Source organism: Indicator indicator, chromosome 25, assembly GCF_027791375.1.
Source record: "Indicator indicator isolate 239-I01 chromosome 25, UM_Iind_1.1, whole genome shotgun sequence".
Lineage (NCBI taxonomy): Eukaryota > Metazoa > Chordata > Aves > Piciformes > Indicatoridae > Indicator > Indicator indicator.
This window is the reverse complement of record NC_072034.1, coordinates 2,385,398-2,411,534: the sequence shown is the minus strand read 5'-3', so window position 1 is coordinate 2,411,534 and position 26,137 is coordinate 2,385,398. Positions and strand designations below refer to the sequence as shown.

General features: G+C 55.0%; 1 protein-coding gene across 1 annotated transcript in view; it reads right to left on the bottom strand.

Annotated features, from left to right (window-relative positions):
- ADAMTS3 (ADAM metallopeptidase with thrombospondin type 1 motif 3) overlaps window positions 1–26,137 on the bottom strand; it is a 68,222-nt gene that overhangs the window by 3,199 nt on the left and 38,886 nt on the right. The window contains exons 5-21 of the mRNA XM_054392284.1: window positions 18,105–18,310; window positions 16,838–16,921; window positions 15,843–15,999; window positions 14,928–15,033; window positions 13,471–13,614; window positions 12,291–12,423; window positions 11,572–11,685; window positions 10,732–10,877; window positions 10,054–10,229; window positions 9,368–9,501; window positions 8,052–8,175; window positions 6,972–7,052; window positions 4,938–5,101; window positions 4,059–4,224; window positions 2,654–2,786; window positions 1,374–1,581; window positions 356–473 (exon numbers count right to left, since the gene is read on the bottom strand). Coding sequence (XP_054248259.1) covers window positions 356–473; window positions 1,374–1,581; window positions 2,654–2,786; window positions 4,059–4,224; window positions 4,938–5,101; window positions 6,972–7,052; window positions 8,052–8,175; window positions 9,368–9,501; window positions 10,054–10,229; window positions 10,732–10,877; window positions 11,572–11,685; window positions 12,291–12,423; window positions 13,471–13,614; window positions 14,928–15,033; window positions 15,843–15,999; window positions 16,838–16,921; window positions 18,105–18,310 — 2,394 coding nt within the window. The remainder of the gene's footprint in view (window positions 1–355; window positions 474–1,373; window positions 1,582–2,653; window positions 2,787–4,058; window positions 4,225–4,937; window positions 5,102–6,971; window positions 7,053–8,051; window positions 8,176–9,367; window positions 9,502–10,053; window positions 10,230–10,731; window positions 10,878–11,571; window positions 11,686–12,290; window positions 12,424–13,470; window positions 13,615–14,927; window positions 15,034–15,842; window positions 16,000–16,837; window positions 16,922–18,104; window positions 18,311–26,137) is intronic.

Below are 26,137 nucleotides of genomic sequence, written 5' to 3'. Positions count from 1 at the left end.
AATGATGATCACGGAGGACTCTGTGATCTTAGATGTCCAATGATGATCACGGAGGACTCTATGATCTTAGATGTCCAATGATGATCACGGAGGACTCTGTGATCTTAGATGTCCAATGATGATCATGGAGGACTCTATGATCTTAGAGGGTCCAGTGATGAACATGGAGGACTCTATGATCTTAGATGTCAAATGATGAACATGGAGGACTCTATGATCTTAGATGTCCAATGACGATCACGGAGGACTCTGTGATCTTAGAAGCACAACCCCAACAACTCTGTATCTGACACCTCCACCCTGCCCTGTACCAGGACTTGTCCCCTTCATCAGGTGGTGGAAGATGTTCCCTTACCACTGCAGGGAGCCAGCTTGCAGACCCTGACTGCCTCAGGCTTCTCTCCGTCGCAGCGGTCCCCGGCGCGGCAGGTCAGCTGCCGCCTCTCCGTTCCCTCCCCGCAGGTCACCGAGCACTGGGGGACAGACAGGAGACAGTTGAGGAGGTTCAGCTTCCACAGCCATGGGCCAAACGTTCACTACAACAGCTCCAGGCTGGCTTTCAGGTCAGGCTGCACCTTCCAGTGGGTTGGAAGTGCAGAGCAGGGACATCTGCAACTAGAGAAGGTTGCTCAGAGTCCCAACCAACCTGACCCGGGAAGGTGCCAGGGGTAGGGCACCTCACACCTCTCTGGGCAACCTGGGCCAGGGCCTCACCACCATCAAACATTTCTTCCTTCTCTCCAGTCTGAGTCTCCCTCTTTTAGTTCAGACCATCACCCTTTGTCCTGTCACAACAGACCCTGGCCAAAAGTCTGTCCCCAGCTCTGCTCTGATGAGACCTCACCTGGACTGCTGTGTCCAGCTGTAGGAACCTCAACACAAGAGAGACAGGGATCTGCTGGAGTGGGACTACAGGAGGTCACCAAGATGACCAGAGGGTTGGAGAGCCTCTAGATTATGAAGACAGGCTGGGAGAGTTGGGACTGTTCAGCCTGGAAAAGAGAGGGCTGCCGGGTGACCTTAGAGCTGCATTTCAATATCTGCAGGAGACCTCCAGGAAGGCTGGGGAGGGACTGTTCAGAAGGGCCTGTGGGGATAGGATGAGGAACAATGGTTTGGAACGGGAGCAGGGCAGAGTCAGGTTGGGCATCAGGAGGAAGTTCTGCACAATGAGGGTGGGGAGACACTGGAACAGGCTGCCCAGGGATGCATTTGAGACCCCATCCCTGCAGACATTCAAGCTCTGACCTGATGTGTCCCTGGGCAGCCTGCTCTAGCTGGAGGTGTCCCTGCTGGGGGGGGTGGCCACGACGACCCCCGAGGATCCCTTCCACCCCAGTGTGAAGGTGTCTGTGCCCGGTGCTGGTGCCCACCTCAGACCAGGGTCCTGCTCTCCAGGGGGCCGGGCAGGGCAGGCGGTTGCAGGGCCGGCGGCTGTCGGGGCGCTGCCCGGCGCAGTGCTTGGCGTGCACCGAACGGTTGGCACCGTCCCGCAGCGGCTGCAGGCACCGCACCGTCCGCAGCTGGTAGCCAGAGCTCCCACAGGTCTTGGTGCAGTGCTCCCACTCCTCTGCTGCCCAGCTGCCAAGCCAAGAGGGAGAGGATCCCATCACAACTTCTTACCTGCCAGCCCAGGTTGCCCTTCCTGCCACCTCAGGCAGCCCTTCCCTTCCTGCCACCTCAGGCAGCCCTTCCCTCCCTGCCAGCCCAGGCAGCCCTTCCTGCCACCTCAGGCAGCCCTTCCCTCCCTGCCAGCCCCAGGCAGCCCTTCCCTCCCTGCCAGCCCCAGGCAGCCCTTTGCCATGGAACCTCTCCGTGAGATCAGTGATGGCTCTGACCCATCCACACCTCTGGAGCTGCAGCCCAGAGAGCTGTCAGCATGGCTGGGGTGAACTTCCCCACTCATGGCATGGAGCAATCATCCCTGCCTCAACCCAAGCATCTCTGCCCTCAGGCAGCTCCACAGAGAAAGACCTTGGAGTGCTGGTGGGCAGCAAGTTCTGCATGGGACAGAAATGAGCCCTTGTGGCCAGGAGAGCCAATGGGATCCTGGGGTGCAGCAAGAAAAGTGTGGCCAGCAGGGCTAGGGAAGTTCTGCTCCCCCTCTGCCCTGCCCTGCTGAGACCACACCTTGACTATTGTGTCCAGTCTTGGGCTCCCCAGTTCAAGAGAGACAGAGACCTGCTGGAGAGTCCAAGGGAGAGCCAGGAGGGTGGTTAGGGGAGTTGAGCATCTCCCCTGTGAAGAGAGACTGAGAGCCCTGGGGCTGTTTAGTCTGGAGAGGAGAAGGCTGAGAGGGATCTGATCAATGTCTATCAATAGCTGAGGGGTGGGGGGCAAGGGGAGGGGGCCAGGCTCTTTTGGGTGCTGCACAGTGATATGCCAAGGAACACCAGGTTCAAGCTTGAACAGAGAAGGTTCCACCTCAACATGAGGAGAAACTTCTTCATTGTGAGGTTGACAGAGCCCTGGCACAGGCTGCCCAGGGGGGTTGTGGAGTCTCCTTCTCTGGAGCCTTTCCAACCCCACCTGGATGCATTCCTGTGCAGACTGCCCTGGGTGCTCCTGCTCTGGCAGGGGGGTTGGACTCAATGATCTCTGGAGGTCCCTTCCACTGTGCTACTGCGAAACTGTGCCCCCCAGGTGTACTCACAGGGGCTGGGTGCATTCCTGAAGGTTGCACATCCTACGGATGGGCTTTGGCTTTTTGCTGGCTTCACAGAAGCTGCGATGAACCATTTTGTTGTCACTCTTCCTCCGGCACCCATACTTGGTGTACTGAGACCCTGCAAGGCAAAACAGGTGCTGGAGAGAATTGTTGGGTCAGATCTAAGGTTTAAGGACAGGAGGGAACAGTTTTGGCCCCTTGGTCCCACAGAGGGATCATCCACTTTGGGTCACTTGTCATTCCTTGTCCAGGTTCGGCAGAGTCTGGAGCAACCTGGGCTACCAGAAGGTGTCCCTGCCCATGGCAGGGGGGTTGGAACCAGAGGAGATCTTTAAGGTCCCTTCCCAAACAGAACCCTCTGGCACAACACTGGAACAGGCTGCCCAGGGGTCTGTGGAGTCTCCTTCTTTGGAGATATTCAAGACCTACTTTGGCCTTAAGGGGGCTACAAGAAAGTTGGGGAGGGACTTTTTAGGGTGTCAGGGAGTTGGAAACCAGGTTGGAAAAGACCTTTGAGATCATCAAGTCCAACCTGTCACCCAGCACCATCTAATCAGCTGCACCATGGCACTGAGTAGGCAGAGTCCTGCTGCATAGCCTGTGTTTATTACTCCAGATCTGGCACTGGAGGTGCTGGGGAGAAGGTTGCACTTGGTGATGATCTTAGAGGTCTTTTCCAACCTGGATGATGCTAGGAGTCCATATTTGCACCTCTGTGCTACTGCAGGGTCGCAAGCTGGAACTTTCTTCTAGACCTAGAGAGTTGGGGTTGTTCAGCCTGGAGAAGAGAAGGCTCCCAGGAGACCTTCTTGTGGCCTTCCAGGATCTGAAGGGGGCGGCAAGAAAGCTGGGGAGGGACTTTTGAGGGTGTCAGGGAGTGATAGGACTGGGAGGAATGCAACAAAACTAGAAATGGGGAGATTGAGATTGGATGTTAGGAAGAAATTCTTCCTCATGAGGGTGGTGAGGGACTGGCACAGGTTGCCCAGGGAGGTGGTGGAAGCCTCATCCCTGGAGGTTTTTGCAGCCAGGCTGGAGGTGGCTGTGAGCAACCTGCTGTGGTGTGAGGTGTCCCTGCCCATGGCAGGGGGTTGGAACTGGCTGAGCCTTGAGATCCCTTCCAACCCTGACAGTTCTGTGATTCTCAGTGTTCCTGTGGGACCTGCTCTAGGTGATGCTGCTCTGGCAGGAGGGTTGGACTGGATTATCTCTTGAGGTCCCTTCCAACCCTGACAATTCTGTGATTCTCAGTGTTCCTGTGGGACCTGCTCTAGGTGATGCTACTCGGGCAGGGGGGTTGGACTGGATGATCTCTCGAGGTCCCTTCCAGCCCCTAACGTTCTGTGACTCTGTGCAACCCAAACCATTCCATGCTACATCATCTGCTCACCTCCACCACAGGGCTTGGAGCACTGGGACCAGCTCTTCAAGGCCCACTCAAAGGTGTCAAGGTCTTCCTGCAGGACGTTGTTGCTGTTGATGGTCGGCACGGAGTCCTCGTGGATGATGTATTTGTAGGTCAGGCTGCAGCGGGTGTCGTTCTCCCGGGGGATGATCTGGGGGTGGGCAAATGAAATCACAGCTGCCAGGGGGGCCTTGGCAAAGGCAGCAGAGAGGTGAGCAGAGGAGAAGGAGGGGAAAGAGAAGGAGAGGGGGAAAGAGACAGAGAAGGGGAAAGAGAAGGAGAGGGGGAAAGAGACAGAGAAGGGGAAAGAGAAGGGAGAGGGAGAGAAGGAGGGGGAGAAGGAGAAGGGAGAAGGAGGGGGAGAAGGAGGGGGAGAAGGAGGGGGAGAAGGAGGGGGAGAAGGAGGGGGAGAAGGAGGGGGAGAAGGAGGGGGAGAAGGAGGGGGAGAAGGAGGGGGAGAAGGAGGGGGAGAAGGAGGGGGAGAAGGAGGGGGAGAAGGAGGGGGAGAAGGAGGGGGACAAGGAGGGGGACAAGGAGGGGGACAAGGAGGGGGACAAGGAGGGGGACAAGGAGGGGGACAAGGAGGGGGACAAGGAGGGGGACAAGGAGGGGGACAAGGAGGGGGACAAGGAGGGGGACAAGGAGGGGGACAAGGATGAGGGAAATGGGAAAAGGAAAAAATAAGAAGGGAAAGGAAAATAAGAGAGGAGAGAGAAGAAAGGCAAGAGAAAGGCTGTGGGCCACCAGCCCCTCCTCAGCACGTGTCCCTCGGAGAGGCAAAAGCAGGGCTGGACCCCAGCCCAGCGCCACACTAGCCACAGGCTGGCAGCACAACCCCCACCAGCTGCCTGCCGCGGGACCTACCAGCACCACCACAGCGTCGTGCAGGGGCCCGGCCGTGTGCAGGGTCTCCGTCTCCTCCTCCATGCTGTACTCCCACTCCACGCCCAGGTCGATGAAGGACCGGGACCTGGCCTCCTCCCCCTTCCCATTCAGGAGGTAGTGTCCTGTCGCCTGGTTCTTTATTGCTGGGAGGGGGGACAACATGCCAGTGGTGCTTCCATTCCACCACAAGGCACCTCAGCATCTCCTGCCTCCCTCCCCTTGCCGAAGGGAAGCTTTTCCACCCCATCTTGGCTTCTCTGTTGGCTACAAATGCACACAGCAGGTCAGCAAGGAAGGAGCTGAGGAACCTCAACCCCTGAGGGTCTGCCTGGGGTTGGGTCCTTGACCACACTTCAGAGGCATGTTCATGGATTCATAGAATGGGGTGGGTTGGAAGGGACCTTCAAGATCATCCAGTTCCAACACCTATTATTATTATTATTATTATCATCATCATCATCACTATTACCATTACTATTATTATCATCATTATCATTATTAATATCATTATCATTATCAGCATTATTATGGTCATTATAATTATCATTATTATTATGACCATTATATAATTATTATTAATTAAATAATAGTAATTTAATATTATTAATATTGTTGCTATATTATTAAATTAATATTATTTAATAACACCTATTGTTTTTAGTCTTATTAAGTTATCCTTAATTATTCTTATTTAATTATTATTATCATTATTGTCATTGTTATTATTATTACTACTACTACTATTACTACTACTACTATCACTATTACTCTACTACTATCATTCTTCTGCTCTAATTAGAAGCCAGCTGATCAGAAATCTGAAAGATGGACTCTCAGGTTTCCTTCTGCACAGCTTCTCCCACTGCACCACAAAACACCATCCAAAAACTCTGCAGACCTTCTCCAAGTCCCCATCACTGGAGCAATCCAGGTGCAGCAGCAGCTCTGCAGCCTTGGAGGGCAGCTCCATGAAGCCATTTGCTGCCAAAGCAAAGTTCTGCTCCTCACAGAGGAGCTGCTCATGGGCCAGCACGGAGCTCTTGGACCTCCACAGCCAGGTCTCTCCCTTTGACCTCAGCACAGTTGGCACAATTTCTACTTTTTCTTCTTTCCTGCTCCTGCATCTTTTCAGTGACCAAGCCAAGGGCTGGAAGGATCTGGAAGATCTCACCCTTAATCCCTCCAGCCTCAGAAAGTGCTAAGAGGTAGGACACAAAGCACAATTTCTGCTTTTTCTGCTTTTCTGTTCCTGCATCTTTTCAGTGACCAAGCCAAGAGCTGGGAGCTCAGACACTGCTCCAGCACTCGAGGAGCTGGAAGACCAAGCCCTTAATCCCTCCAGCCTCAGAAAGTGCTGAGAGGTAGGACACAAAGCACAATTTCTGCTTTTTCTGCTTTTCTGCTCCTGCATCTTTTCAGTGACCAAGCCAAGGGCTGGGAGCTCCAGCACTCAAGGATCTGGAAGATCTCACCCTTAATCCCTCCAGCCTCAGAAAGTGCTGAGAGGTAGGATCCACAGTGACTGACACCAGCACGAGCTGAGCAAAACCTGCCATGAAATGGGCTGCAAAGACCCCACCAGCTCCTCACTCCCCTTGCCAGCACAACAGACTCTGAGTCTTGAGCAACCTGCTCTAGTGGGAGGTGTCCCTGCCCATGGCAGGAGGGTTAGGGCTGGATGATCTTTCAGGTCCCTTCCAACCCAACCCACTCTATGAATCTATGACCTTTCCATCTTTAGCCACTGGATTTGATCCCCACCCAGCTCTCACCCTGCTCAGAGGTGGGTGGTGACAACCTCCTGTTAGTCCTCATGCACAGTGGGGAGCAGTTTAAGAGCCCTGAAGAACTCAAATGAGAAGCAAACGTTTGGCTGCTGAGAGCCTTCTGCTGCAGGACTCAGCCCTCACCCCGTGCAGGTTTGGATGCAGGAATCTGCCTGGGAGGCTTTGGTTTGGTTCTCTCAGGTTCTCCTACCTCCAACCAACCCCCCCCCCCAGGAGAAACACTTACCAAGAACGTGAGGAGAGGCCTCATCTTCTTGGATGAACACATGTCGAGCACCAGGAGGGATGTCAAACATCTTCAGGTACCCTTTGGCATGTGCAGCAGCAGTGGAGAAAAGGGGAGATGGGGAGAAAAAACAACAGCCATGGTTAGGAGGGTATGACACAGCCCAGCTGCCTCTTGCAGGAGAGGGCAACCAGTGCCAGCAGGGGTAAACTGAGCAAACCATTTGTAGTGGATCTGAGAGGACCCCCTGGTGTCTGCCCTCCCTCAGGCAGGGGGAGAGGAGAAACCAGTTACAAAGCTGTTTGTCCCTGGATGAGCTGCAGGGCCACAGCCCATCTCCAGAAACCACCTCCCTCCCTGCTCCTCAGCACACCAGGGCAAAGCAGGAGGCTCCCAGGGTGCTTTGTCCAGGTCAGTCCTCAGCCCAGCTGTTGGGTTTGAGCTCCCTCCCTGTCAGCTCAGGTGTCTGAGACTCCAGTCATGAGGGAAGGTGGCTGTGGTGCAGAGCCTGCAGAAAAGCCCCACCTTGGGCTGTGGGCAGTCAGCCCAAGCCACCTACCACCCAGAGTGTCACATACAGAGATTAAGTCACTGCTGCTGAAGCGCTGAGGTGGCCAAGGAGGCCAACAGCATCCTAGCTTGTATCAGGAATAGTGTGGCCAGCAGGGTCAGGAGAGTGATGGTCACCCTCTGCTTGGCACTGGTGAGGCCACACCTCAAATCCTGAGGTCAGGTTTGGGACCCTCGCTCCAAGGACATTGAGAGGCTGGAGTGGGTCCAGAGAAGGGCAACTAAGCTGGGGAAGGGTCTGGAGAAGAGGGCTAGTGAGGAGCAGCTGAGGGAGCTGGGGGGGGTTGGAAGAGACCTCAGGAAAACACTTAAGCCCAGCAGGCTGCAGGGGCAGTGCCCTGTCAGATCTCTCCACACCACCCAGCAACTGCAACCATTCCACTGCTCCCAGTTCTGGGTGCACAGCAGCTGGCAGCTTGCGTTGTGCCACCTCAGAGCAGCCTGCAGGTGTGACAGAAACACCAGAGGCAAGAGACAGCAGAGGCAGAGAGGCAGAGCTGTGCTTCCTACCAAGCTTCTTGGGCGTGCGGGTGAAGGTTCCCTTCACCGTCCGGCAGTGGGAGTTGTCCCCGCCGCAGACACCACACTTGTCCTCCACCTTGTTGGAGCCAATCTCCTTGTCACAGCCCACTTTCTGCAGAGGGGAGAGCAGGAAACACACAGAGAGAAGGGGTTTGTCCTTGGTGCTCAGCTGGAGTTATGGCAGGACCTCCACTGCACGGTCATGGAACCACGGAATGGGTTGGGTTGGAAGGGAGCTTAAAGAAGGCTTCCAGTCAGGGGTGGGAAAGAAAGGAGCTGGGAAAGAAAATCCACACTCAGAGCAGCAAGTTGCAACAAAAATGGCTTTTGGTTGGTTGGTTGGTTGGTTTTTTACTGACATCTCCTTTCAGGAAGAGAAACAAGGATAAAATAAGAAGCAAATTCCAAGCTGCTCCTGGAATGGGCAATCCCAGGGAGAGCAGCAGGCTGGAAGCTGCATGCAGAGCTCTTCTGAATCATAGAATCCTACAATGGGTTGGCTTGGAAGGGACCTTAAAGCTCATCCAGCTCCAATCCCCTGCCATGGGCAGGGACACCTCCCACCAGCACAGCTTGCTCGAGGACTCATCCAGCCTGGCCTTGAACACCTCCAGGGAGGGGACATCCACAGCCTCCCTGGGCAACCTGTGCCAGTGTCTCCCCACTCTCACTGGCAAGAATTTCTTCCTCATCTCCAGATCAATCAATCAATGCAGGGAAGAAGTCACCAGCCCAGCGCTGAGCATTTCAATTCCAACACAAATCATCTGCACATCTCCATGGGAAGAACAGGAAGTGATTCCTGCTGTGTGCCCACTTCAACACTCTGAGTTGTTCTGATTGAGGTGGGCTTGGTTTCTTTTCCCAAGGACAGGAGGAAACAGCCTCAAGTTGCCCTAAGGGAGGTTTAGGTTGGACATGAGGAACAATTCCTTCCCCTAAAAGGATTGTCAAGGCCTGGCCCAGGCTGCCCAGGGCAGTGGTGGGGTCCTGTGGTGGGCTGAAAATTTCTCCCCAACATTAAATTTGCCAGACCAGCTCAGGTGGAAGCAAATGAAAGCTGAATTTACAAGCAAAACTACAGCCTGCAATGGAATGCAAATGCATACAACTACCACAAGTCCCCATCCCTGGAGGGGTTTTAAAAGCTGTGGAGATGTGGTGCTGAGGGCCATGGCTTAGGGGTAACTTGCTGATCCTAAGAGCCTTTTCCCAACCTCAGCCACTGCATGGCTGCCAGCAGAGCTGGCCTGGCACACAGCACAGCCCCAGCCCCCTGCTGAGCCCAGGGCGCTGTCACTCACCACACACTCCCCACGGACACAGATGCTGTAGGGATCTCTGTAGGAGCAGCGAGTGCCATCGTGTGCCAGCTGCTTCATGTAGGCAACATCTCCAGTTTCTTTGGACTGGCAGTACAGGTGGCATCTCTTGTTGGCTGTGGGGCAAGTAGAGAGAAGTAGATGCATCAGTTAACAGCAGTCACAGCATGGGAGGGACCTGTGGAGGTCACCCAGTCCAAACCTCCCCTGCCAAAGCAGGGTCACCTAGAGAAGGTCACACAGCAACACAGCCAGGTGGGGTTGGAATGGCTCCAGAGATGGAGACTCCACCACCACTCTAGGCAGCCTGCTCCTTAATTTAATTAAGAAGTTCCTAAATTAAAGAAGTTCCTCCTCCTGTAGAGATGCTTCAGAAGAGCATGCCACTCCAGGAGGGAGGGGAGCATGACAGTCTCTGTGCTTGCCCCTGCAGGTCTGCTGGGCTAGGTCACAGTATCACAGTACCACAGTACATTAGTGGTTGGAAGGGACCTCCAGAGATTATCCAGTCCAACCCAGAACAGGATCACCCTAGGGCAGCCCGCACAGGAATGCATCCAGGGGGGTTTGGAATGTCTCCAGAGAAGGAGACTCCACAACCTCTCTGGGGAGGATGGACAGAGCCAGGAGCAGGAGCTGTGGGAGGGGCAGGGCAGGGCAGGACGTACGGTCAGGGTGCTCATAGGGCAGCCAGTGGTGCTTGCTGCTCTGGTGCTCGAAGTGGGCATTGCGCTGCTGGCACTGCTGTGCCCTGAAGTCCTCAAAGTGCTTGGGACACTCCTCAGGGTTGCACAGCTGGAACTCAAAATTGACCCCAGCACAGTCCTCACCTCCATTGATGGGCCTGTGGAGAGAAGAATGTTCAGGGGAGTCTAAAACCCTTTGGGACATGAGCTCAGGGGGTCCTTCCCCTCAGTTTATCCTGCAGCTCGTTGAGCTCCCACCCCCCACCCCATGCTCTTTGCTCTCCCACACATCAGTTGCAGCCCTGGGATGGTGCTCCACAGGCTTTGCACTGGAAATTCACAGAATTGTCAGGGTTGGAAGGGACCTCAAGGATCATCCAGTTCCAACCCCCCTGCCACGGCCAGGGACACCTCACACCACAGCAGGTTGCTCACAGCCACCTCCAGCCTGGCTGCAAAAACCTCCAGGGATGAGGCTTCCACCACCTCCCTGGGCAACCTGTGCCAGTCTCTCACCACCCTCACAGTGAAGAACTTCTTCCTAACATCCAATCTGAATCCACCCACTTCTAGATACTCCCAAAATGCTCCTGGCTGCCATGGGCTTCACCCAAAACTGAGTGCCCCCCTGGAAGCCTCCCCATCCGGCTGGAGACCTACATTGGGTTGTTGCACTGGCGCGTGCGGAAGCGAACTCCGGTCCCGCAGGTCCGGGAGCAGGAGCCAAACTTGGTCCAGGCTCCCCAGTTGCCATCTTGCTTCAGCTGGTTGGCATTCTTCCACATGCAGTGACCTTTGTAGCACCACTGAGAGACACCAAGCCAAGCCAGGAACAGGGATGAGAACAGGAACAAAACCCAACCCAGGTGTAAACCGCGGTGGAAGGGACAGCGTCCAGAGGGGAGCTGCTGGGGTGAGAAGGGAGCTCCTGGAGGACAGACTGCAAGCAGAGACCTTCAGACATGAGAAGCTCAGCACAGAATGGCTCAGGTTGGAAGGGACCTCAGAGATCAGAAGAGATCAGTGACTCCAACTCCCTTCCATGGGCAGGGGCACCTCTCACCCAGACTCAGCTGCTCAAGGCCTCACCCAACCTGGCCTTGCATACCCCCAGGGAGGAGGCAGCCACAGCCTCCCTGGACAGCCTGTTCCAGAGTCTCACCACTCTCATACTGAAGAACTTCCTCAGCTGCAGTCTAACCCTGCTCTCTCTCAGCTTCAAACCATTCCCCCTTGGCCTGGCTCTAGACACCCTCAGGGAAAGTCCCTCTGCAGCCTTCCTGCAGGATCCTTACAGGCACTGGAAGGCAGCTCTAAGGTCCTCCTGGCTGCACACCCCCAGCTCCCTCAGCCTGGCCTCACAGCAGATCTGCTCCAGACCTTGGATCATCTTTGTGGCCTCCTCTGGACTCGCTCCAACAGCTCTGTGTCCTTCTGCTGGGGACACCAGAACTGCTGGGTGGTTTTTCCCTAGCCACAGAGGGAAGACACAGCACTCACTTTCCCAGGGGCACACTCTGTCCCATCCAGTGGAGGTCCTTTCTTTGTCTTACAGAAGTAGGGGTTGTCTGGGTGGCTGCACCAGAGCTGCTTGCAGGGGTCAAAGGTTCGGAACTGAAATGAAGAGGAGGTGAGATGGAGCTCAAGGTTAGATCACAGAACCACAGAGTCACAGCATGGCTGGGCTGGAAAAGTCCTCCAAGGGCACAACCACCAACCCAACACCACCATGGCCATCAAACCATGGCCACAGGTTTCTTAAATACCTCCAGGGATGGGGACTCCACCACCTCCCTGGGCAGCCTCTTCCAATCCCTGACCACTCTTGCAGCAAAGAAATTTTTCCTCCTCTCCAACCTAACCCTCCCCTGGCACAATTTCAGGCTCCTTCTGTCACCTGAGACTATGGAGAAGAGCCCAACCCCCAGCTCACTGCAACCTCCTCTCAGGGAGCTGTAGAGAGCAGTGAGGTCTCCCCTCAGCCTCCTGTTCTCCACACTAACCATCCCCAGCTCCCTCAGCTGCTCCTCATCAGATTTATTCTCCACGAAAGGCTGAGGTGGCAGCACATGGCACTTGACCATCAACCCAGGGGACTAGGTTTCACTCATAGATCTCCCTCTCCTCTCTACAGGGTATCTTGAGCTGCTCTTCAAGTCAGGAGAAGAGGAGGACACTGCAGCTGTGCTGGCCAAGGCCAGGCCCAGCTGAGGACTCACTGCTGTGCACATCCTGTAGCCCACACCGAAGTCGAAGCGGCATTGCTCGTCCATGGAGTAGTTGATGCCTGGCAGCTCGGGCAGCTTGGGCCAGTCATGCTCAAAAGGGTCATCCAGAAGGCAGTCATAAGAGCTGTGGAAATGGTACAAAGGCACCAAACATCAGCAGATGCTTCTCCAGCCTGTTTCTGTCCTCTTGACACAGCATCGTGCAGGATGGCAGGGGCTGGAAGGGACCTCTGGAGATCATCCAGTCCAACCCCCCTGCAGGACCATAGAAGCTAGCACAGGGAGGTAGTGATTGCTCCCAAAGCACAGAGACACAGTTGTTTGGGCTGGAAAAGGCCTCTAAGATCATCAGGTCCAACCATCAACCCACAGCCATCAAACCATGTCCCCAAGTGCCATGGCCACACCTCCAGGGATGGGGACTCCACAACCTCCCCGGGTGGCTGCACAGATGGTCCCTGCTGTAGGAACTCTGCAGGGCTGAGCACCCCATGGGAAGACTCTACAGCAAAACACCTGCATCTGTTGGGGGTGTGGAGAGGCATCTCCAGCCCCTCCCTGCCCTGGTGAGACCTGCACTTTGCTTTCTTGTCCCCAGAGGTAGAAACCAAGCCCTCCTCCCCTCCCAGTGCCAAAGGCAACATCTCAACATGCTTTGACCTGGCTTCCACTGACTTCATGGAGCCCTGAAGCAGGACACACAACCCCACCACTGCTACTATGATCCACATCCCTTGGCACCACATCCATGTGTCCTCTAAATCCCACCAGGGATGGGGACACCACCGCCTCCCTGGGCAGCCTGTTCCAAGACTTGATAACCCTTTCTGTGCAGAAATTGTTCCTGATCTCCAACCTAAGCCTCCCCTGGCACAACCTGAGGCTGCCAGATGCACAGAGTTACCCTCCAGAAACCAAAGGCCCCTGGAAACCACCAGCTACTTGATGCCAAGCCTGCCAGGGAAGCTCCTGCAGAAGATGCCATGGGCTTGGAGCACAGCCCTCGACTGAGGCTCTCCTGGGTTAGAGCTTTTCAGGTCTGGATTGGAAGGGGAAAAAGGGAATGGCCAAAAAGTGATGAGAAAGGGTTGCACCAGAGGAGGCCAGGAGTGGAGAGGGTGAGGAACTTCTGTTGCCTCCACTAAAGCCAGGAGGGCTGCTGGGTGCTTACTGGATGTATCTTCGGAGCTCCTGGCCGCTGCACCTGGACCAGTGGTAGCGGTGGAAGGCAGCCTGCACCAGGGGAGCCATGACACTGCCCATGGCTGTCTCATCTCCACACCTGTTCCCTTGCCCATCGTGCTCCATCCCCAGCCTGCAACACAGAACCAACATCAGGGCCCAGGCAGCTCCCACCCCTCAGCAGCTAAAGCCATGGGAAGGCAGACAGCTCTCCGTGCAGCCATGCCAAGGGGACCTGCATCTCAGACTGATCTCTCACACCACAACATGAGGACTCCCTGAATGCTCTTCCACTTCTACTTTGTTTTTTTTTCAGCCCAGGAATCAAACTAACTAGATGGTGGTGACCTCCTGTGGTTCAGATGAAGGAAAGCAAGAGTTCTGCTCACTCAGACACTGAACTGTTGGTGGTTGTACCCTCACTTATCAGAAGTTCCATCTCCAGAGAGCTAGCATTTTCCACCTCCAGAGAGCTGCCATGGTTAGCATGTTCCATCTCCAGAGAGCTGCCATGGTTAGCATGTTCTACCTCCAGACAGCTGCCATGGTTAGCATGTTCCACCTCCAGAGAGCTGCCAAGGCCAGCACATTCATATCTCCAACTTGCACCTCATCCAGTGTAATTTGCAGGTGGTCATCTCCAGGTGTGTTAAACTCTTCCCAGTGAGCTGAACCAACACCCAACAGTGCTTAAGGAGGACAAACATCAGATCATAGAATCACAGAATTGTCAGGGTTGGAAAGGACCTCAAGGCTCAGCCAGCTCCAACCCCCCTGCCATGGGCAGGGACACCTCACACCACAGCAGGTTGCTCACAGCCACATCCAGCCTGGCTGCAAAAACCCTCCAGGGATGAGGCTTCCACCACCTCCCTGGGCAACCTGTGCCAGTCTCTCACCACCCTCATGGGGAAGAATTTCTTCCTAACATCCAATATGAGTCCACCCATTTCCAGTTTTGTTCCATCCCCCCTAGTCCTATCATTACCTGACACCCTAAAAAGTCCCTCCCCAGCTTTCTTGCAGCCCCCTTCAGATCCTGGAAGGCCACAAGAAGGGTTTGATGTTCACTCATCCACCCAGCCAGCAGAGCCCTTGGCTCGGTTACTCCCAGCCCAGCACTCCTGAGGGGGTGCCAAACCTAACAAATCACCACTCAGTGAGGAGAAAGAAGTGAAGGATGTTTGACAAGCTGCTGCCTGCACTGCCTGAGCCTTCCAGCTTCCACTCTTCTCCTCACCTAGAGAAGGTCTCCCCTCTCCCTTCCCCATCCCTTCTCCCTCCCACTTTTCTCTTCACTGCTGCGCCCACTGTGGGATCCTGAGGGGAGGGAGGGAAACGCAGGGAGAGCTTTCAGGTGGAGCCATCCAAACCAAAGCAGTGGAAGCAAAGCAGGGGAAGCAGCACCACGTTGTGTTGGCCATCTGGTGGTGGGGGCAGACTTACACATGCCCAGTTTCATGAGCCACCACAAAGGCTGAAGAGAAGCCATCCTCGTGGTTGAGGGTGCAGCTGCGGACCGGGTGGCACATGCCAGTCACAGGAGCATAGCCTGCAGAGAGACAGCACAGCACAGGGCTGCAGCAGCATGGAGGCACTGAGCACACACACCCCCACCTCTGGCACATCTCCAGCTTGACAGCCAGCACATGGCTTCACCCAGACTCTGTATCTGCACGATATAACCCACACAGCATCACAGGATGTTAGGTGTTGGAAGGGACCTCCAAAGATCATCAAGTCCAAGCCCCCTGCCAGAGCAGGACCAGAGGATCCAGCACAGGTCACACAGGAACACATCCAGATGGAGCTGCTGGAAAGTCTCCAGAGAAGGAGACTCCACAACCCCTCTGAGCAGCCTGCTCCAGTGCTCTGTGAGCCTCACAGTGAAGAAGTTCCTCCTTATGTTGAGGTGGAACCTCCTGTGCTGGAGTTTCTATCCATTGCTCCTTGTCCTATCCCAGGGTGCAAGTGAGCAGAGCCTGTCCCCTGCCTCTTGACCCCCAGCCCTCACATTTATCAACATTGATGAAATCCCCTCTTAGTCTTCTCCTCTCCAGACTAACCACCCCCAGGGCTCTCAGCCTCTCCTCATGGGGCAGTGCTCCAGTCCCTTCAGCATCCTTGGAGCCCTCCCTTGAACTCTCTCCAGCAGACCCCTGTCCCTCTTGACCTGGGGAGTCCAAAACTGGATGCAATATTCCAGGTGAGAACATGTGGTGGGTTTACTCCCCAGGGTCAGTCCCCTGGGCTGCCAAGATGAGCGTGGGGGTGACAGCTGCTGGGGCGACATCTCCTAACAAAGCCATCCCCAAGGGAACCCCAGGCTCAGAGAGCTGTGCTCCAGCTCAGCTGCATTACCTTGCATGCCAGCAGGCCCAAAGTCTTGCCTGGTTAAGAAGATGGCATGGTCGTGGTGCTGGGCGTGGCTGGGGTCTGCCTTCTGCTGCTGATACGCCCAGCGACAGACGTTCTCCAGGCTCCTCGAGGGGTTGCCCCTCTCGATCAGGCTGATGGACTGAAAGGGCAAGAGGTCAGGGCCAGGGGCTCCTGCCTCAAGACAGAGCACTCACACGAGGTTTGCCTCACTCCCCCTTTCTCTGCTCCCACTACCCTAACAGAATGGAATCCTTGAACTGTTTGGGTTGGAAAACGACCTCCAAGATCATTGACTCCAACCAGCAACCCAGCCCCACCATGGTCATCAAACCCTGGCCCCAAGTGCCATGGCCACAGGTTTCTTGCACACCTCCAGGGATGGGGACTCCATCACCTCCCTGGGCAGCCTCTTCCAATCCTTGACCACTCTTGCAGCAAAGAAATTTTTCCTCCTCTCCAACCTAACCCTCCCCTGGCACAATTTCAGGTCACTGCCTCTCCTTCTATCACCTGAGACTATGGAGAAGAGCCCAACCCACACCTCACTGCAACCTCCTTTCAGGGAGCTGTAGAGAGCAATGAGGTCTCTCCTCAGCCTCTTCTCCACACTAAACACCCCCAGGTCCCTCAGCTGCTCCTCCCCAGCCCTGTTCTCCAGACCCTTCATGCTCTAGTACCTCAATCTCTGCAGTTGGTAATATTCACCCCACCATTATCACCAGGAGCCTTCTCCCACCTCAGATAGCTAAAGGGGATCTCAGGAAGCCACTAAGTGCTCCAGGCACAGCTTACATCCCAGCCAGATGTTCCATCAACTGACACTGAGGAGAACTCTTCACACTTTAGAGAAGGAGCAAGCAGGGCAGTGCTTCTCCCCTGCATCCTCAGGCCTGTTCCACAGCCCCTTGTGGAATCCAGGTGGACCACAGGTACAAAGAAGACGAAGGTGAAGGAGTGGTTCAGAGTGCTCAGCTCACCTTTGCATACCCCAGCATGATCATCCGGACCAGCACGACGTTGATGTGAACCCCCAGGGACTCATCATGGTAGATTTCATTCACCTGAGGGGGGAAAAAGAAACAGAGGTTACAAAGGGCACCTCCAAGGCTGTGGAGATGTCATCTGCATAGAGTCATAGAATGGGTTGGGTTGGAAGGAACCTTAAAGACCATCCAGCTCCAATCCCCTTGCCATGGGCAGGGACACCTCCAAGGCCATGGAGATGTCATTTGCCTAGATTCACAGAATGGGTTGGGTTGGAAGGAACCTTAAAGACCATCAGTTCCAATTCCCCTGCCATGGGCAGGAGCACCTCCCACTACAGCAGGTTAGTGAAGGCCTCAAACCACATTTCAAGTGCTCACACCACCACTAGAATCTTCTCAGAAGGGTCTCAAGTCAATTCTATGAAGCAAGGAATGCAGATGACACTCCCCATCACCACATAGCCCTCAGGCAGAATGTTCTGAGGCTGAGGGTGTTTAATCTGGGGAAGAGGAGGCTCAGGGGTGACCTCATTGCTGCCTACAACTACCTGAGGGGAGGCTGTAGACAGATGGGGGTCAGTCTCTTCTCCCAGGCAACCAGCAGCAGAATGAGGGGACACAGTCTCAAGTTGTGCCAGGGGAGTTACAGGCTGGATGTTAGGAGGAAGTTCTTCACAGAGAGAGCGATTGCCCATTGGAATGGGCTGCCCAGGGAGGTGGTGGAAATGTTCAAGAAAAGCCTGGATAAGGCACTTAGTGCCATGATCCAGTTGATTGGATAGGGCTGGGTGATAGGTTGGACTGGAGGATCTTGGAGGTCTCTTCCAACCTGATTGATGATTCTATGATTCTACCTGCCCAAGGCTCCTCTCAAGTTCAGTGGCCTTTAGATGAGGGCCAGCAGAAGGAGTGACTGGGGAATAAAAGAGACTTCAAGTAGAGGTAGGTTGGAGCAGGGAGGTGGTGGAAGCCTCATCCCTGGAGGTTTTTGCAGCAAGGCTGGAGGTGGCTGTGAGCAACCTGCTGTGGTGTGAGGTGTCCCTGAGGGGGGGCATTGGGACTGGCTGATCCTTGAGGTCCCTTCCAACCCTAAATTATTCTATGATCTCAATGTCCTCCTTGAACTCAGGAGCCCAGAACTCCTCCTTCCCGTTCAAGACCCACGGAAGATTTAAAAGGGTGCAGCCTGAAGCTACCCCATCCAGGCAGGGCTGGGAGAGCTGAGGAGGGACTGCTGGTGGTGGTGGAGGGCACTCACGATGTTCATGAGGGTGAGGAGGTAGTTCTGCACATGCTCCTTGCCGTGGAAGCGCACCACGGAGTCGTCCACGCCCAGCAGCACCTCGATGTTGTAGTCGTCCTCGTCCCCACCGGCGTGCCTGCGGCGCCGCAGGGGCTCCCGCAGCTGCCGCTCCAGCCCGCGGGACAGGGAGCTCAGCTCCCCCGGGCCGTCCGGGAACGGCTCTGCAAGAAACAGGGAGACGTCAGCCGCTGCCGGGGGATAGCCCTGCCTGCAGGACAGGGAGCTCAGCTCCCCCGGGAAAGGCTCTACAAGAAACAGGGAGACGTCAGCCGCTGCCGGGGGATAGCCCTGCCTGCAGGACAGGGAGCTCAGCTCCCCCGGGAAAGGCTCTACAAGAAACAGGGAGACGTCAGCCGCTGCCGGGGGATAGCCCTGCCTGCAGGACAGGGAGCTCAGCTCCCCCGGGAAAGGCTCTGCAAGAAACAGGGAGACGTCAGCCGCTGCCAGGGGGCAGTCCTGCCCGCGGCGGGGGACTGCAGATGGATGGATGTTGAAGGTCCCTTCCGGCCGGCTCAAGCCGTCCTGTCATCTGCTCCACAGGATCACAGCCTAAGAGGGATTGGGAGGGACCTCTGGAGAGCTTCCAGTCCAACCCCCCCTGCCAGAGCAGGACCTAGAATCCAACACAGGTCACACAGGAAAACATCTTAGGGGTTGGGAGGGATCTCCAGAGATCATCGAGTCCAACCCCCCCTGCCAGAGCAGGACCAGAGGATCCAGCACAGGTCACACAGTAACACATCCAAATGGGGCTGCTGGATAGTCTCCAGAGAAGGAGACTCCACAACCTCCCTGGGCAGCCTGCTCCAGTGCTCTGTGAGCCTCACAGTGCAGAAGTTCCTCCTCATGTTGAGGTGGAACCTCCTGTGCTGGAGTTTCTATCCATTGCCCCTTGTCCTGTCCCAGGGAGCAAGTGAGCAGAGCCTGTCCCCTGCCTCTTGACCCCCAGCCCTCACATTTATCAACATTGATCAAATCCCTTCTCAGTCTTCTCCTCTCCAGACTCACCACCCCCAGGGCTCTCAGCCTCTCCTCATGGGGCAGTGCTCCAATCCCTTCAGCATCCTTGGAGCCCTCCCTTGGACTCTCCCCAGTATATCCCTGTCCCTCTTGAACTGGAGAGCCCAGCACTGGATTCCACTCCTGCAGCTGCAGGGCTGAAAAGCACCAGATTCAGCAGGCAGGGCTGCCTGGGCTTGGTGGGGCCCTCTTGGTGGGGCCTCCAGCGTTAGGAGCACTGCTCTCAGCAGGAATGCTGTGGTGCTGCCTCCTGGAAGAAGCTCAAAGGGAGAAGAAGGAATTGCACTTGAGGAGGCTGGGAGAGTGGTGGCTGTGTCCCTGCTCTGCCCTGCTGCTGCTGCAGGCCACACAGGCAGGCTTTCCAGGAGCAGGATGATGTCACCCAAGCTTGAGTTCCCTTTTGGCAAAGGATTCTGACCCAAGTTGAGGAGCAGCAAGCTCCTTAAGCCTCCTCCTGAAAACCCAGCTGGGCAGCAGCATCTGGGGAGGCTCCACAGCTTCACTAACCCAACAGCAACACCACCAGAAACAGGACCAGACTGGGAGCAATGTCCATCCCTCCTTCACGAGCCTGCTAATGGAGGGAAGGAGCAGCTGGATGCTGCAGTGAACCCAGGCAGTTCCACCTCAGGTGTGGGACCTGTGCTGGATTCTATGGCTCTGCTCTGCTGGGGGGGTTGGACTGGAACACCTCCAGAGGTCCCTTCAGCATGCCTTGAAGCAAGGACACCAGGCCAACCCCTAGAGTCACTCCTGCCCCTCCAGCAGCCTGGGGAAGCCCCTGGTCTCTGTTGCTTATTTTGAAGAGGGCCTTTTGGCAAGCCAGGGTAGAAAAGAGCCACAGCACCATAGAATGTCTTGGGTTGGAAGGGACCTTTAGAGTCCATCTAGTCCAGACCCCCTGCAGTGAGTCAGTGACACCTTGAAGAGGTCAGGTTGCTCAGAGCCCCAATCCAACCTGGCATTGAATGTTTCCAGGGATGGGGACTCCACCACCTCCCTGGGCAGCCTCTTCCAATCCCTGACCACTCCTGCAGCAAAGAAATTTTTGCTCCTCTCCAACCTAAGCCTCCCCTGGCACAATTTCAGGCCATTGCCTCTCCTTCTACCCCCCGAGACTAGGGAGAAGAGCCCAACCCTTACCTCAGCTGGTCCTTTTAGGGAGCTGTAGAGAGCAAGGAGGTTCTGGGATGTACTGGAACTTGTGTGCTTTGACCTGTGTTGGAGCAGATATCTCTAAGGTCCCTTCCAACCTCAGCCACCCAATGATTCTATGAACCCAATGAAGATGACAACCTTGCTTCCTTATCTTTCTCAGCAGGCTCAGCCCTAGCTCCACTTCCACAGTAGCTGAACCCCCACACTGAGGAATTAGAGAGACAAATGCCTGTGCCTTGACCTGCAGCCCAGCTCTCTTCCACCCTCTTGAGATGATTAAGCAAATTCCAGCTCTGTTTATGTTCTCCTCAGTGGGACCCTCGGAGTGACAGTGGCTGGTGGAAGGACAAACAAAGAGGGATTAAGGGAAGGTCTGGATCTCTGGGTTGCAAGATCATGCCTTGAATGCACGAACTCAGCAGGCCACACCACAAACATCATCTTCCTTTGTTGTTAGACTTCAAAGAGAAAAGAAAATGCTCTGGGGTGCTGACTGCTTCCACAAAAATCTTTGCTTGCCTGGTAGCTCAGCAATTCCAGCTGCAGAAGGATGCTGGGGGCGGGGGGAAGAGCTCCTGCACTGCATTCCTGGTTGGCTCTGCAGAGCCAGCTGTGCTCTGACTCTTCCCCGCACCACCAGCAGAAGTCCTCAGCACTCCACTGTATGGAATGGGGATGCCATGGGCATCCAGCAGGCAATGGACACAGGCTGGAACCCAGGGAGTTCCACCTCAGCAGCAGCAGAAACTTCTGTTCTGTGAGGGTGCTGGAGCCCTGGAGCAGGCTGCCCAGAGAGGCTGTGTCAAGACCTACCTGGATGTGTTCCTGTTTGCCCTGTCCTAGCTGACCCTGCTCTGGCAGGGGGGGTTGGACTTTGATGCTCTCCAGAGGTCCTTTCCAACCCCCACCATGCTCTGATTCCATGACTTCACTCAGATGTTCTCTCCACAGCTGCTTAGTTTTAAGCACTGTGAAATGTTTCTAAGCTTGTGGGCCCTGTCAGCAGGGTAGGTAAAGGTCTACCAGGAGGAGCTTGTGCTCACCTCCATCTCCACACCCAAGCCAGAACCCTCAGCCAGCCTTCCTGTCAGCAGCAATTAGGCTCCAAGCATGGCTTGACCTGCCTTAAGCCCCTGAGAGGCTGCAGAGCCTCCTGCAGTGCCCAGCAGGACAGCCAGGCACCATCTGCTCCCTTGCAGCTGCAGCAGGGAGCCTTGCTGCAAGCAGCCAGGGCACAAACCAGTCCTCTTGGGGGAAGGTGTGGAGCTGGGCAGCTCCTCAGGAATCATGGAATTGTCAGGGTTGGAAGGGACCTCAAGGCTCAGCCAGCTCCAACCCCCCTGCCATGGGCAGGGACACCTCACACTGGAGCAGGTTGCTCACAGCCACATCCAGCCTGGCCTTAAACACCTCCAGGGCTGGGGACTCCATCACCTCCCTGGGCAGCCTCTTCCAATCCCTGACCACTCTTGCAGCAAAGAAATTTTTACTCAACTCCAACCTAACCCTTCCCTGGCACAATTTCAGGCCATTCCCTCTCCTTCTATCACCTGAGACTAGGGAGAGGAGACCAACCCTCACCTCACTGCCACCTCCTCTCAGGAGCTGTAGAGAGCAATGAGATCTCCCTCAGCCTCCTCTCCTCCACACTAAACACCCCCAGGTCCCTCAGCTGCTCCTCCCCAGCCCTGTTCTCCAGACCCTTCCCCAGCTTGGTTGCCCTTCTCTGGACCTGCTCCAGCCCCTCCATGTCCTTGTTGGAGTGAGGGGCCCATAAGTAACCCCAATATTCATCTCCCACAGCTGCCTGGTGCAGAGCTCCACCTCAGGGAGTGTTTTCCAGAGGAGGTTTCAGAGGACAGCTCTCACTTTGGGCCTCCAAGCTGCTTTCCTCCCTTGGCCACCAGCACAGACCAAAGCCCAGGGGGTGACCATGAGGGACAGCCCCAGCTGTTGGGTGGCTTCTGCAGAGATGAGCATTCAGGGGAGGCAGCAGAATGGAATTCCCAGGACTCAGTGACATAAAAGGAATAACTGAGTGTGTAAAAGCTGGGGGGGTACGGGGTGGAAATGTGGCAGAATCTTTCTGCAGCCCAAACAAAGAGAACTTCAAACACCCTTCCAACCACTGGCCTGAGTCACAGAGCAAGGGGGTGCTGGACAATGGCTCATTTCCTTCCACTGTCTTACTATGGAGTTACTCCTTAATGTAGCTGAAAGCATAATTGTGCTGAATTGTTCAGTTGGCACTAAGTGGATTCCAACCTTCTGACAAGACAAAGCCCAACAGCTGCTTTTTGGGGGCTGGCCCTCCCAGGAGCCCTCACACCTGCAGCCACTCAGACCCCAGGCCAAAGCTTGGGCTCCTCCACCACCACCAACCAACTGCCCAGCAGCAGCAGGAGACACCTGGGTGCAGATAAAAGCCTGCATGCATGACAGGCTGCTGAAGGACACAAAGCTCTCAGCCTGCACCCCAACAGATGGCAACTGAGCAGGAGCTTGGCAAAGTTCTCCTGGCAGCTGCCAAGCTGCTCCTCAGATCTGTTCTCTGCAGTGAGGGTGGGGAGGCACTGGGACAGGTTGCCCTGGGAGGTTGTGGATGCTCCCTCCCTGGAGGTGCTGAAAGCCTTGAGCAGCCTGGACCAGTGGGAGGTGTCCCTGCCCGTGGCAGGGGGTTGGGACTGGATGATCTTGAAGGTCCCTTCCAACCCAGGGTGCTGTGTTCAGTCTGGAGGGTGGCAAGTCCCCAGCTGGGCTGGGCAAATGTGCAAGAGGAGGAATCTCACCTAAAGCCTGGGCAGGGACACCTCCCACCAGCCCAGGCTGCTCCAGGGCTCATCCAACCTGGCCTTCAACACCTCCAGGGAGAGCACATCCACAGCCTCCCTGGGCAACCTGTACCAGTCTCTCCCCACTCTCACTGGGAAGAATTTCTCCCTCATCCCCACTCTCAATCTTCCCTCTTCCCGTTCAAAACCACTGCCAATCTCCATCTCTGGAGAGGTTCCAAACCCACCTGGAGGTTGTGATCCTGGACAACCTGCTGTGGGTGATCTCCTTAGCAGGAGGGTTGGAGCAGATGATTCCCAGAGGTCATCTTCTCACCCCCACCATGCTGGGATCCTGTGACTTCCCCCCAGGTTGATCTCAAGGCTGACAGACCCCTGAACTGCCAACATTCCAACCCGTTTGAGGACAACCCTTGAGCATGACTGATAGAACCTCCCCACCAACAAGGAAACATCCTCACTGCCATGTCACTGTGGGATGACATTCCCAGCAGGATTTTGGGGCCTCTTCACTATGAAGGTGCTCCTGGCAGCCAAGGAATTTCCCTGTTGGGAGGAGACTTTGCCAACTTTCCCTCTTTGGCAAGCAGGTTCCCATTCTTGTGCCTCTCTCCATTTCCTGCCCTGCGTGCTTTAATGAGCCCTGCAGGCTGGGGGAAAGCTAACAAAGATGGTGAAAAAAAATAAGTCATGAAGAAAAAAAATAAAATAAAAAAAAAATCAAAGGAATAACTTGGGGTGGGAGAAGGTTTAGGAAGAATTTTTTCCATGGAATATACAATGGAGCCATAAATAGGGACAGAGAGTTGCAGCCCTCCCCAAAAGGTGGATTTCAGTGCTGGAGGGGAAACAGCCTGAGGTGGTGAGACAGGTGAGGATGAAAAAAAGGAAGAAAAGCACCCAGGAGAGGACAAGAATCATGGAATCACAGAACTCTGGAGGTTGGAAGAGACCTTTGGGATCTTCAAGCCCAACCTCTCACCCAGAGCTCACAACCCCAGCACTGCTGCTGAGCCACTGCCACTGAACCACATCCCTCAGCACCACATCCACACCTCTGAAATCCCTCCAGGGATGGGGACTCCACCACCTCCCTGGGCAGCCTCTTCCAGAGCCTGACAACCCTTGCTGGGAAGGAATTGTTCCTAATCTCCCACCTGAACCTCCCCTGGCACAACCTGAGGCTGTTGCCTCTTGTCCTGTCCCTAAAGGAACTGTTGGTTCTATCAATAATGACCCAAACCTGCAGACTTCAGCTTGGATTCAGTCCCTAACTCACAGGAGCTGAGCTTAGCCCTGCTCTGGGCTGGGCTGAGCTGGTGTGGTGGCACTGGCCAGGGTCCCCAGGGAACAATGGCAGTGGTGGTGATGTAAGGGAGACCACTGAAGCTGGAAGAACAGTTTGAGATGACCATGGAATCCTAGAATGGTTGGAGTGGGAAGGGACCTTAAAGCTCATCCAGTTCCAACCCCCTGCCATGGGCAGGGACACCTCCCATCAGCCCAGGCTGCTCAAGGGCTCACCCAGCCTGGCCTTGAACACCTCCAGGGAGGAGACATCCACAGCCTCCCTGGACAACCTGTGCCAGTCTCTCCTCACCCTCACTGGCAACAATTTCTTCCTTATTTCCAGTCCCAATCTCCCCTCTCCCAGCTCAAAGCCATTGTCCCTCATCCTGGCACTCCCAGCCCTTGTCCAAAGTCCCTCCCCAGCTCTCCTGGAGCCCCTTTCAGGTACTGGAAGGCTGCTCTAAGGTCTCCTCAGAGCCTTCTTTTCTCCATGACCAGGCAGCAGGAGCAGAAGCATGGAAGGAGCCTGACAGCAAATGACACCAAGGCCTTAATCCCAAGGGAACAACCTCTCTCCTGCCACAGGGAATCTCAGCCATGCTTCCAAAGCTGAAGGGAAGGCTCTGGCTATAAACTCTGGGTGAATGCTGCTGGACTCAGGTCCTGCTTTTCATCCACGAAACGCACTGGAGGTCAACATTCCAAGAGCAACAAACATCTCCCAGATCCAAAGCTATTTCCAAACAGCACATGGACCATGATAGCATCCAAGATAAAGGGGGGAGGGAAAGTTATGGAGGGAGCCAACCCCCTCTGACACCACATCAAAAGAGGATTGGGGGGGGGAGGATGCTTGAAAGCACCACCAGAACATGCTGAGCTATACAAACAAGCTCAGGGCTTTCAACAACAAACAGCTGCCATAAAACAACTGCAGAAAAAGAGGAAGGGAGGAAAAAGAGGAAGGGAGGAAAAAGAGGAAGGGAGGAAAAAGAGGAAGGGAGGAAAAAGAGGAAGGGAGGAAAAAGAGGAAGGGAGGAAAAAGAGGAAGGGAGGAAAAAGAGGAAGGGAGGAAAAAGAGGAAGGGAGGAAAAAGAGGAAGGGAGGAAAAAGAGGAAGGGAGGAAAAAGAGGAAGGGAGGAAAAAGAGGAAGGGAGGAAAAAGAGGAAGGGAGGAAAAAGAGGAAGGGAGGAAAAAGAGGAAGGGAGGAAAAAGAGGAAGGGAGGAAAAAGAGGAAGGGAGGAAAAAGAGGAAGGGAGGAAAAAGAGGAAGGGAGGAAAAAGAGGAAGGGAGGAAAAAGAGGAAGGGAGGAAAAAGAGGAAGGGAGGAAAAAGAGGAAGGGAGGAAAAAGAGGAAGGGAGGAAAAAGAGGAAGGGAGGAAAAAGAGGAAGGGAGGAAAAAGAGGAAGGGAGGAAAAAGAGGAAGGGAGGAAAAAGAGGAAGGGAGGAAAAAGAGGAAGGGAGGAAAAAGAGGAAGGGAGGAAAAAGAGGAAGGGAGGAAAAAGAGGAAGGGAGGAAAAAGAGGAAGGGAGGAAAAAGAGGAAGGGAGGAAAAAGAGGAAGGGAGGAAAAAGAGGAAGGGAGGAAAAAGAGGAAGGGAGGAAAAAGAGGAAGGGAGGAAAAAGAGGAAGGGAGGAAAAAGAGGAAGGGAGGAAAAAGAGGAAGGGAGGAAAAAGAGGAAGGGAGGAAAAAGAGGAAGGGAGGAAAAAGAGGAAGGAGGAAAAGAGGAG